The sequence below is a fragment of the Aegilops tauschii genome, chromosome 1 (assembly GCF_002575655.3).
Source record: "Aegilops tauschii subsp. strangulata cultivar AL8/78 chromosome 1, Aet v6.0, whole genome shotgun sequence".
NCBI lineage: Eukaryota > Viridiplantae > Streptophyta > Magnoliopsida > Poales > Poaceae > Aegilops > Aegilops tauschii.
Genome location: NC_053035.3, coordinates 469372924 through 469385541, shown reverse-complemented (window position 1 = coordinate 469385541; position 12618 = coordinate 469372924). Strand labels below are relative to the sequence as shown.

General features: G+C 46.6%; 1 protein-coding gene across 2 annotated transcripts; it reads right to left on the bottom strand.

Annotated features, from left to right (window-relative positions):
* Positions 1-3129: 3129 nt before the first annotated feature.
* LOC109774368 (disease resistance protein RGA4) lies at positions 3130-12231 on the bottom strand. Of its 2 annotated transcripts, XM_073501251.1 has the most exons (10): positions 11098-12192; positions 7853-9996; positions 7518-7733; positions 7207-7316; positions 5838-5905; positions 5272-5460; positions 5148-5224; positions 4675-4760; positions 4522-4565; positions 4090-4471 (listed from the first exon to the last, which is right to left on the bottom strand). In XM_073501251.1, the coding sequence occupies exons 1-10, from the start codon at positions 11943-11945 to the stop codon at positions 4267-4269; spliced, it is 3987 nt and encodes a 1328-aa protein (XP_073357352.1). In that variant the 5' UTR covers positions 11946-12192; the 3' UTR covers positions 4090-4266. The 2 variants fall into 2 exon arrangements, with proteins under 2 accessions (XP_045085122.1, XP_073357352.1); XM_045229187.2 differs by lacking the exons at positions 4090-4471; positions 4522-4565; positions 4675-4760; ... (1 more) ...; positions 5272-5460; positions 5838-5905 and adding exons at positions 3130-3563; positions 3675-3828 and having other exon boundaries at positions 7207-7355; positions 11098-12231.
* Between the last annotated feature and the right edge of the window lie 387 nt (positions 12232-12618).

Genomic DNA, 12618 nt, shown 5'->3' with positions numbered 1-12618 from the left:
CAGCAGGGGGTTAGCTTTTCCTTTATGTCTTGTTGCACAACAAGCAGTGGTGTATACGCTGGTATTCAGGTAGTAGTTTGGTGAGGGTATTTTTACTCAGAGATGAACTATTTGCTTCCCGCAAAAAAAAAACTATTTGCTTTCTTGAGAGTCTGAACAATCTTCAACCGAAGGAAGTGCAGAAAAACGATCAATCTTCTGCCTCTAGCATGCAGACCAAACAATCTTTTGAGCAAGACGCGGTAGCCAAATACGAAACATCTTTTTAAAAACTGACACGCTGTCTGCCTAAAGAAAGGGTCTGAAGCAAATCTGAACAATCTTCCAATGAATGATTCTTTTTTTTTGGCAGAAAATTCAGACGAAAAGAGGAGGCCCAGGGAGAATGTATGATAAGCCAAGCTGAATATGCTGGTTTTCGAACTATTTCTTCTCTCAACAGGAAGGAGAACAATACTGAACTTGCTGTCCAGAAGTGACTTAACTTACAGTTCATCGTCTGAATGACAGGACGCCAGCATCATGAAGAAGAATATATCAGCATTGCTATGATAGGAATACCACAAGATTATCCACTCAAACTCTTCGGTACCATCGCAAATAACCATATATTCAACAAAGCAATCAAGACAATTTAACATTTCTTGTTTCATCAAACACACACAAATCAAGCTCAGTTTATATATGGTTCATCAATCTCTCTCACACATACACCACACCACGCAAGGTTTACACATCTTGGTTGATGAACGTCGGGCATGAACAACAATTTTATTGCAAAGCACCCAGCTTAAATTTAATTGCAGGAACATTAAGTAAATCAAAATTTAATCTGATGCCCACCATGTCATGAATGCTTTGGTAACTATATACTGTCATGGGTGCTTTCTTAATGGAACATCAAGTAAAACAAAATTTAATCTTAATTTGTGTTTGGCTGATGAAACACGAAATGATATAGTGTCATGAGTGCTTTGGTGATTATATGGTACTGCAAGTTTCCGTTGATTCCCTGAAAATAGAAGAGCCATAGCAAAGCAGCAACCGAGTTTCTGCGGCAGTCGGATTCTTGCCGCGATTCGTACGAGCACAGCTGCCGCTGACACGCGGGCGTCTCTCAGGACTCTGGTGCAGAGGAGTTGAGAGAGAAAGAAGTGCCGGAGAAGAAGCGGTGAGCAAACGGTTTGGCCAACGGCACCATCCTGTCACAGAGCTCGAGTGGGGTTCTTCGCTGATTGATCTGTCAGTGTTGGGTAGCAGCCGCCATTAGCGTGAGGAGAAGGGAACATTCCCGTCCGCCCTGTGCTCGGAACGATGAAGATTGTTTGTCTGTCCCCAAGTCGAGTCGACCTGAGCATGAAACCTGAAGCTACAGCTAAATATTCAGAGTTGAGCAAAAGCAGAGGAAGTGACAGGCAAGTATTTACTCGGAGTTCAGAAAACATAGCAAAGCAGAGGAAGCTAGCTACAGGCAAACACAGTTGCAGTATGTATCTACTATGTGTATGTGTCAGCTCTGGTCCATCTTTGTCCAGCCAGTGCCTTCACGGCTCGCTGATAACTTCGTCGAGTCGAGTCGAGGTCCTGACAAAGATGAACTCGTTGGAGCATCGAGTTTGCAATCCAGGCCCTGGGCAAAAGAGACAGCCAGGATGAATTAAAAGCAGCAGCAGCAGCTCAACTACATACATATATAGGCCATCGGTGTGCAGCACTTAACCGAGCTTTAAGAAACAGAGCACAGGAAGCACGACTGATCCTCAGCTTCAGCAGCACTGCACTGTACTGATACTGCACAGGAAGCTCAACTACATACATATATACACTTCTGAAATTCTTCCTTTCCAACCACTTTGTGAAGTTCTGATACTGTACTCCGCAGGCAAGCCGCATAGTAGAACTGATCATGCATTGGAGGGTACTCGCTCCATTTTAAATACTTGTTTTTTTTTTCGTCTTGTCCTTTGAAGAACAATGTATACTAAGTAAAATAGCTGATCATGCAAGCTCGCCCCTCCTTTTCTTCTTTCTCCTCCACCCTTGCTCCTCGCCATGAGAGACCAATCTCTGCTTCTCGTGCATACCAGTAACGTTGAAAGCGGGAACGACGAGGTGCGCTGATGCCACTGGCGGTGGCGGGAGCGATGCTGCGAGCCGACGTGTGATGCGCCATGCTACAATCGACAATATTGATAGCGTTATGCTAGAACCACGACGGCAAGGCTGCAACCGCCGACGGCGTTATGCCACGAAAGCGAGTGACACAACTACGTGCAAGGTGGCATATGATTTACTTTTTATCTAGAATTTGTTTGAAAGCTGTTTACACTTTTCTGAAAGTCACATAGATTTTTATTTTTACTTGTAGGAAAGTCACATAATAAAAAAATAAAAGCAAAAAACCAGAAAAGGGGGAAAGTGGATTTACTTGAGCAGAGTCACCTGGAAAAATATGTAAAAATCCAGTCCAAGTTTGGTGGCCGTCCGATCTGCGCGGCGATTGGTGCCAACATGCCCTGGCAGGGTGGCGGAACAGAGCAGAGGAGCAGGGGAGCGAGAGCGAAGCAGAGCAGAGGCCGCCGCCAAAGTGGTGCCGGCGGGACAGGCGGATCATTCTGCCGACGGGAGGCTGCCCTCCACCCCGGCGTCATCGTCCTATTTCAGAGGGCAGAGCTCGGGGTCATGGCGGCTTGATTTGTAAGTATTCCCTGAATCCAGCTAGGGTTTCTTTCTCATGCTTTCTGAATCGGACCGGCGAGGATGGATTGGGGTGGCAAATGTGTTTTATCCATATAGTCGCATATAAAAATATAGGGTAGCAGCCGCCATTAACACCGCTTGAGGGGCAGCACCTCCCTCCATCGTCCTCCTGTTGTTCATGACCCCCGAGCAGCAAATCAAATTCATGGGAGGAGATTGGGGGATAACCACTGCTTTGTACTGAACATCTTGTAGCTTTATATTTTCACTTCTAAACAAGTTCTTTACCACCATGAGTTAGCGAACAGGGGAGGAAACCCACATCCCAAATTCAACATTCTATCCCCATTTATATACCAATTGAAGTATTAGGAGTAAAATGCAACATTCTATTATTATTATTTTCTTGCTAAGATTAGCACGCATAAATTGAACGCAAACATCATCAAGTTATTCTTTTGTGAAGAAAAGGGTACTTTCCTGATTACATTCATGAAACCAATGGTTCAATGCAGAACCACCAGAAACAAAACAAGGATAATAGGCTTGTAAGTTACGATCCTGTTCATGCTAACAATCGGATACTGACATGTGGGATAAATTATAAAAAAGGAAGCTGATCTTGTGGCGGTGTGAAGGACGATGATTAAGTTTAGTGTAGTAGACGCCAAACTTGAACGGGACCAAATATATGTATCTCCAACAACATACATGATGGACTCTGTCGCAGGACAGCAGAAAGCCACCAAATCTGAATTCATAAAAACAAACTCATGTGCATTCAAGGACAAACTTATCAGAAGCACTTCATAATCTTCAGGAGACTAGTCCCCAGATCCGTAGTTGTCTGGCACACCCAGCACCTGAGAATCCATCATTAGCGCATCAGAAAATTGATAACACAATGTCCAAAGGTTCAACAAGACAGCCTAGCTATCGAAGCAACAGAAGCTACAGCTATTTAAAACGCCAACCTGGTACTCGAAACACATCCCAGCCCTGTCCCAAGCAAGATTAATCCAGCCGATGCACCAACCGCCCCTTTCGACTTGTGTGACGAAAGACACCAATTTTCACCAGCGATAACAACCTTGCACGCAGGCGCTGTTTATTTTTTAGGCCTTGTTTCTGCAAAGCAGTCTAAGCTGTTAGAATAAATCCGAGGCCACCGTCGATCATCGAGAACCAAGCAATTACACGTACATGACATCAAAATTTGTTAACGAGGTTCATCATCATGGCTACATCCCCGGGCCTGATTATGGGCGCTCCTCCCATGACACCGCTACAATACCGCACCCGGTCGTCCTGGACGCCGGCATATGCCGCCGGATTCCCCTGCGTTCCTTTGCTATTATGCTGGCATATGTTACATCATGTGTCTACCCCCGCTATATATAAGAGGCCTAGGATATAAGTGTCCTACTAGGACACGACTCCATATCCTATCTAAACACAGTACAACTAAATGTCCAACTGTAACCTACCTTGTACACTATATTCGACACAACTCTAACAAACTTCAACTTGGCGAATATTCTCCACCACCTTAAATTCGTCAATGCGTCAAACTTCCATGTACATTGGACTTGAGCTTATCCCACGAATATCGCTGCTACTCCAAAAACTCCATATGACTCCACCTGCAACTTGTAGTCTCTTCTTTTCTTGACCACAGTCAACGCTCGAGCCAAATTTAGTTCCACATTTCTCTAGTTTGCGCTCCCAACTTTCAGAGTATCCGTCCAACGCCATCACACACTGATCAGACCTGCGTGAAAGTGAACAACTCACATATTGGGTGTCACACAAAAGAGTTACCTGAACTCAACATCACCGCTCCTTTCTTGACCGCCTGTCTGAGACTTGAAGGAATTTCACCGTTGCTTGTAGTCATCCCGAGTCAAATTCACAGTTTTCTAACCACATGTATGACCATCAGAGCCCTGGCCCGTCTCCATGCCCCGTGCGTACCGCACGCCTCGCCGCTATTACCGCGTCGAGCCTCCGCTGTCCTGGTCGGGTCTCAAGGGTCGCGAAACCATACGACTCAACCCCCACTGCAGAGTACCACCAATCATCACCGACCGATACGAGTTTCACGCTTCCATCAGACCATTGGGCTCCAGTCCAAATTACGTGTCCCTCGCTTTTCCGTAGCTGAAATAGGGTTCGATCCTCTGGATCTTTACACCGTGGCCCCTCAATCCAACTCCACCTTCAACATGACTCCATGGTGGATGATCAGTCCACCCTCGCGCCCCGTCGACTTCAAGCTCTCATGTGCACCATCTTGAATCAACCCCGCGCCATAGTCTTGTCGAAGCCACACAAGCACTCGGGCCTGTGCCACGTGTTTCCACGCCCAGAAGTCGGTCACCATCAGCATCACGCTCCTACGTCATCGTCGCCGATCTCACCACGGTCTTCTGTACCAACCGACTTACGTCGATCCGTCAGACTGTCTAGTCTGACCCAGCCAAACTTATCCGACTGTATGACACGCTCAAGGCTCCCAAATTTTCTTCCACGAATTTCCATCCATCACATGATAATTCCATCACCGCTGACATGACTTTCCGCAGCGCCTTCAAGCATCCTTGTTGCACCAACAAATTTTTCATCCATATCTGCCATAACCCAAGGTTTTCAGTTTCGTTAAACTTCTCCGGCTTAAACCTGGTACCCATTGACGCCATAGTTCTTTGTACGGCTGACTCTGTGAAAAAATAACCAAGCTTCCCACGCGATGCCCAAGTACTGGCGTACGCATATAGAACCTGATTAATCCATGTACTACTAGCCTTTGCTTCACGTGAACTTGTCTCCTTGGCTTCAACTTCTGATGCTAGCCAATTGCTTTGTCTTGCCTCTGCTTTCCGATCGATGCACACAAACGATGGATATGTTTATTTTCGACTCGATCTGCCGCTGCCTCTTCGTGTCATCGGGGACTCGGTTCTTTTTTTTTTCTCAAAACAAATCTCACGTACACACGTGCGTTTCCTTGCTGTTTCCGATTGCACCACGTATCGCTAAAATCTGCACGTCCCACGACCGATCGAGTTCACGCTCAGCTGCCCCCTGCGCACGTCTTCCGCCGCTTGGGCCTATCCGCGTTGCCGTGGGCCACGTACCAATCTCGCCGATTCCGAGCACTCAACTCGACGTCCACGCGATTGTGTTCCACACCGATTCTTCCGATCTAGCCGATGATTCAGTAAACAGAATATAGATTCCATGATTGCTAGATTGATGAGGACCAAGCAATCACATGAGCACGACATCGAGATTTGTTAACGAGGTTCATCATTATGACTACATCCCGGGGCCTGACTATGGGCGCTCCTCCCCATGACACCACTATAATACCGCATCCGGTCGCCCTGGACGCTGGCACATGCCGTCGGATTCCCCTGCGTTCCTGTGCTATTATGTTGACATAGGTTACATCGTGTGTCTACCCCCGCTATATATGAGAGGCCTAGGATACAAGTGTCCTACTAGGACACGACTCCATATCCTATCTAAACACAATACAACTACAGGTCCAACTGTAACCTACCTTGTACACTATATTTGACACAACTCTAACAAATCTTTTTACGCAATCCCGGGCCCGCTATCACCAGACCCACATGCGTCAACCAGGCCCAACCGGAGAGCAACACCGACTTATGAGAGACCTTGGGCCCTCTTCCCCCAAAAGACTAGCCTGTTAGGAGGGGACACCCCCATCCTTATAAATCGTGTTATGTCTCCTCCCACAACAAATGTGGGACTAAACCCAACAATCTGCCACTCACACATCGGTCACACATGGGCCCGCTAACACTAGCGTTTCCAGCCCGCCAACCATGACCGACCACCCGTGAGTTCATCGATATTTATTCCGGGCACCTGGGCTCTGATATCACTTTTTACGCAATCCCGGGCCCGCTACCACCAGCGTTCCAACTCACATGCGTCAACCAGGCCCAACCAGAGAGCACACCGACTTATGAGAGACCTTGGCCCCTCTCCCTCCAAAAGACTAGCCTGTTAGGAGGGGACACCCCCTTCCTTATAAATCGTGTTATGTCTACTCCCACAACAGATGTGGGACTAAACCCAACATAAGCAATGATCAATTTGACAATTGAAAACCATAGTAGTAGTAGGAAACATAGGTAGAAACGAAAAGAACTCCTCTAACAATCATCAAATTTTTAACATCTCCAGTGAACTTCACAAGTCCAACTACATAAATCATAAAAGGAAAAAGGAACAACCTGAATATCTCTAATCACTGTCAGACTTCTCCTTGCTAGCTATAAAAAACACATATTTGAATAGAATTTCCAATGGTATAATTTTTGTAGCATACATTTAATATATTATTGATCTTATCGATTGTCAGAGAGTTAATCTTGAAATACGAAATAGGCCCTATATATCTGGATAGAGGGTGTACTTCACCAAGAGAAGAATTGGAAGAATTTAAAGCAAGTGTTATGTGTAAATTACCTGGATGCCATCTTTCATATGCAGATCCTCTAAACATGCCACTCCTTCCATCTCCACTTTATAACATTCCTTGCTCATGTGATTTATCAACTGAGTGCTCAGACCATTTTCTGTAGCAAAATCTTTTGGGTCCTCAATGTTATCCAGATCTTTCCCCTCGTCATTATGTTGGCAACCACCGTTAAGTTGTAGTGCACAATGAAAAATGTAACATGTGTGCATGAAGTGGGAGTATATATAACTCAATACAACGACACCAATAATTAACAGAAGTATAAGTAAGCAAAATAAGATGTACATGACTTAATTACCAGACTCTCCAGTAGAAATGGCATCGGATGGCGTTGTCATTGATAACATCATATCAGTAGGTGGTGCTACTAGGCTCTCAGAATTCAACGCATGCTCACTTTCCACATCAATCTTTTTGGTCGTATCAGTACTTGTTGCCACAGGACTAGTTTCCATTGCAGACTCAGTTCCCATCAGGTCCTGGGCATCAACCATCTCAGAAGTAACAACTTGTACTGCACATAAAAAATGGCACATACATGCATGAAGAGAGAGTATGTACAACTCAACACAACGAAGGAATTAACCACAGTAATTAAGCTAAATAAGAGGTACGTCACTTATTAGTTATTACCAGATTCTTGAGTAGAAATAGTGGTGGGCTGCGTTGTAACCAATAATGCGGTATCAGTAGGTGGTGCCCCAGAGCTCTCAGAATTCTCTACAGGCTCACTTCCCACAACCATCGCGTCAACAGCTGTCGCTTCAGGGCTAATTTCCGGAGCAGCCTCAGTTCCCATCGGTTTAAAATGGTCATCAACCATTTGTTTCGTGACAAACAAGAGCTTGGGATGCCTGGAGTGGTTCTTTGTTGCTCCTTTCCATTCCTCTTTTGTTCCTTCGCTCACACCATCATGAAGGGCGACCTCCTTAAGACGTGGCAGGGACTGGATCCTTGTGCTGCTAAATCCATCCAGATCCTTGCATATAAGCTGGAGGGACTCAAGGTCTGGCAGAGCACCTTCTTCGATTACCAGCCCAGTCATGACTTCTACCACGATGCATAGGCGTTTCAGGCTTCCGAGTGCATCCTCTTTGATGACGAGATTGTCCAGTCGAGTTGCATTCAGCTTGAGGTACTTCAGGCCGCTCACGCTGTTCAGGGCTTCAAGAATGCCACTGCTCAGCTGAAGATGAGAGAATGAAAGACAAAGCTTAGTGAGTCCACCTAGCATGCTAACAAAGGGAGGCAGGTTGGATATGTTGTTTCCTTGCAGTTTGAGCGAGCTAACATAGCAGGATGAGTCATTTTCCAGGGAGAAATTCAGCAAGTCTTGAGACCATGCACCGTTCATGTTCATTGAGAGTGAACGAGCTTTGTTCTGATCGGTGCCTCTGTCGATGAACTCCTTGATGGCCTCTGAGAGATGACTTAAGTAGCTGCTGGCATCGGTGGTAGACTCCCACCATATTTTCACCTTCGTCAGTTTCTTCATTTCACCCATCAGCTGTGCAAATCCCTGGCTCTTGTCATCCACAACAAATCCTGCTACAGTTTGCAGTTTACTGTTCTCTTCCTCTTGCAACCAAGCCTGTAGCTTACGCATTTTCCGGCCTCCTACATCTTGTGGGAGCTTGAACTTTCCAAACAGATGAAGTAAACTTTGTAGTTGCATGACTTGTGTGGGGAGAATATCTATATTTGTTCCTCTTACATCAAGTGTCTCCAAAAGTTGAAGCTTCTTGACCTCTTTGGGGAGAACTGTAATTTTAGAAGCGCCCCGGAGGCTTAGGTACCTGAGTAGCACCAGATTGCTGCATATCCCCTTGAGATGCTTGTCCTCCATGTGTTCATGGCACTCTTCTAAATCCAAAACTCTCATCAGTTTATACTTGGAAAAATTCAAGACAGATTTGTGGGCTTTGCCAAAGATTGTCAGAGAACGAAGAAAGGGTACATCATTTGGATTAATTCTGGAGCTTGCAGCACTTCCATTATGCAGAGAGAGCCAACGAACTTTACTGGGTGGGGGAACATCATCGTACAACAAGGTAACAAAATTCTCACACATGGACTTGTGCAGGAGGAACTCGAGCATTATGCCGTGAGTTTGGCATGCCTTCACCTCGGCTCTGCCGCTGCCGCTGGCATCAATAGGCTGGATGATGCTCCAGTCGACCAGCTCACTAAAATTGGCAACAGCGACCTCCCGGGCACTGCGTTTATGCTCTGCTTTGATGAAACCTTCAGCAGACCATCGCCTTATCAGGCTTCCTCTCCTGATCGGGCGGCCACTTGGGTAAATACCAAGATATAACAAGCATGTCTTGATATGTTGCTTACTTAGGCCGCTGTAGCTACGGATGAGCACACTATTCATACTTGCTAACTTCTTATTGTTCTCCAGATGTTCGCCAAGGTTTCCTCCCAGATCTGCCCATTGTTCCTGTCTGGATTCACCGTGCAACAGCCGTCCTGTGGTAACAAGAGCAAGGGGCAGACCATCACACCTCTTTATTACCTCTGAACTCAGCTTCGTATCACCGACTGATGGTGGATACACCAAGGAAGCTTCCTCACAGAACAGTTGTCTTGAATGATCGTCGGCAAGAGTTCTCATTACGTACACATGACCATCACGACTGCTGCTTTTCATTGCTATGGTCTGCCTGGCCGTCGTGACGAGCACTCTACTGTCGACCCCAGGAATAACAGGGAAAGCATCTTTTATATCGACCCAAAAGTCTTCCCGCATGTCATCGATTACAATGAAGAACCTGTAAGTGATAGAAACGAGTTAGAATCTTCAGGCAAAGCAACTATCGGATAGCACAAGGAAACAGAAGTAATATTGCTAAAAAAATCCTTCTTTAGAACACTCAAGTTTGTTCTTTTATCGAGTACGCAAAAAATCTCCTTTGTGCCTACAAACAAAAGATATACTAATATGTGCAAATTTAGATTCTTCTAATTTTATTTTTACTTTTATGTTGTTTAACATTCGCCATGTGTTATGATCCAGCATACGCGCCCAACTGATTGGTATTTCTCTGTTCACAGGATACAGAGATGAAGAGACAGAGAGTAGAATTCACAGAAGAAAGAGGGCACCAGATTCAGAGTTTCAGGGGAAGAGGTGAAGAGCAGAGTTACAGGTCACAAACTTTTCCAATGGCAAAAAACAACGGCAAAGCAAACAACTCTCGCTCAAGGGCCGGGACAGCTGTCGACGACGCACCGACTTGCGCTAGACGATACAGAGCCAACCATCAGATCAAGCAGTCCACTTTGGGCCACTGAATCGTGCAGCTCGGCGGCGCTTTTGCTTAGAGCGTCTGAGTTCTTCAGCTTGTTCTCCTGTACTCTGCTCCAACATTTCTGCCACAGATCTTGTATGCTCCGTACGACTCATCTTCCAAAAACGATTTGCAGAGTTTGTGTCTAATATTTGTACAAGTTGGGTAATTGGGTTACTGTTGAACTTCCAGCCATACATTGTATGGATAGATCAGTAAGAAGATACTCGTGGTACATTATGTGTAATCAACTCTAGCTCATATTACTACATTTCAAAGATGTTAGTGTTGATGTTGAGAACTTTTGCTTGTTGTGAAGAGTATCTCAACATGCAGAATACACAGTTGAGAAATTAATAACTTTTGAGGTTGTATCACATGGTGCGACAATGAGATTAACAAAATAATTCCATCCTCCAAAAATGTGCCAATGGACGCGAATTGCATAAAATTGTGCTAAAATAAAGATGCAGTTTATATAGCTATATCGATGATATTGTAGTGTGGTGGGCAGTGGAATTAGAGAGAAACACGAGTCGAGAAATCCAATGGAAGCATAATTAGGTAGGAAATTTCCTATACCTCTGTGTCCCAAGGCGCTTTTGTATGGTTGCACAGAGCTTGCTGTTGCTGGAGCTTGCGCTAATGGTGGTGGTATGCGTCCCAAGTTCCTGCAATATTGCTTGGAGAAGATCTTCTGGGCCTTTCTCTGCAGCTCGAACCCAAGCCCGTGCTTGGTATTGCCCCTCGTCGTCAAGTGTGTCGTACACACGCTTGGCAAGTTGAGACTTGCCGATACCACCGAATCCCACGATGGAAATCACCTTGAGCTTCTCCTTGGGTTCTTCACCTTGCGTCGAAGTTCCCCTTATCAGCTCCATGAGCTCCTCCTCGGGCGCTTCCATGCCGACGGGGCTATCTGTGTACGTCTCCGGCTCCGGTTCCGGCTTGGCCTCAGGTGCCCGTGACTCAAAGACGGCGGTGGCCCGGCCATCTCCATACGCTAGATCGGTGTACTTCTTTCTCAGCTCCGATGCCTCGTCAGACCGCTTCCTGAGACGAGCGATTGCCGCGGCAAACTTGCCACGGGCCCGCACTGTCTTCACCCGGTGAGCTTTCCGACGGATCCACCCCGCGTCCGCGACGGTCGCCGTCGAGACGCGGTGTATGAAGCGGTCGATGCAGTCATCAATGTCGTACGCCAAGTCACGCACGATCTTGATCCATTCCTGATGTGCCACGGCGGCGTCGCTCGCATGCTGATGATTACGATCATCTGTGATGGCGGCAGCAATGATCGAACACTCCCTTTGGATGTGTTCGATGTCATGCTCCAGTTCCGCCAGCAGCCTCCGTCTTCTCAGAAAGAAACCGGCGAGCTTAGGCGTGATCTTCGCCGCCACCGTAGCAACCGCAGTTAATTCGATCATCGCTGCGCCGGAATTCCCTCAAGATTGATCAGATCATAATTGACACTGTTTCTTCCCTCCCCTCCCCTCTGCCTTCATGGAGTTTCGTGGATACAGAAAATAGTTCAGCAACTCATCAGAGCCATTGCCGGTTCAAAACCCGGAGACTACGATTTTGCTAGCAATGATGCCAACCCACACCAACCATATGAATAAACTAATACTAGAACAGAAGAAATAGCGCGGGGGCATCTTATTTCTACATCCCGGTGGGTGACATGGGTCCAGCCTGCAAATAATGATGTTCACATGGAAGTCCACTGGTGGTCAGAGCCTCTACAACGAGAGCCACCACTTTCCCCTGCAACTGGAGCCATCACTTTCCCCTGTAGGTCCCGACGGACAACCCAACCGAACAGTATAAGAGCAATCTAGCAGACCTCGCATCCGACGCAAACCCGCATAATTCCGGCGATTATATGGGCTTGGCTTATTTATCTGGCCAGACCAGAGCCCGCATCGGTGTCCGGCCCATAAATATTTTTGCCGCAGCCCGCAAACACAACCCCCGAGCCACTATAACTGCGGGTTTGCGGGGCAGATGCGGGTCGAAACCCTATCCCCCGCAGCTACGTTCCCCTCCAATTCCCCACAGTGCCGCTCGATTTGTCGCTGCCGACGAGCCTTGAACCGC

Excerpts from the sequence above, each read along its gene's own strand:
- LOC109774368 (XM_073501251.1), bottom strand. The coding sequence starts at position 11,945 with ATGATCGAATTAACTGCGGTTGCTACGGTGGCGGCGAAGATCACGCCT. Across the intron at positions 7,734-7,852 it reads TATTTCTACTCAAGAATCTG|TACAAGTTGTTACTTCTGAG; the intron begins GTAATAACTAAT and ends TTTTATGTGCAG. Across the intron at positions 4,472-4,521 it reads AGCGGTGATGTTGAGTTCAG|GTCTGATCAGTGTGTGATGG; the intron begins GTAACTCTTTTG and ends ACTTTCACGCAG.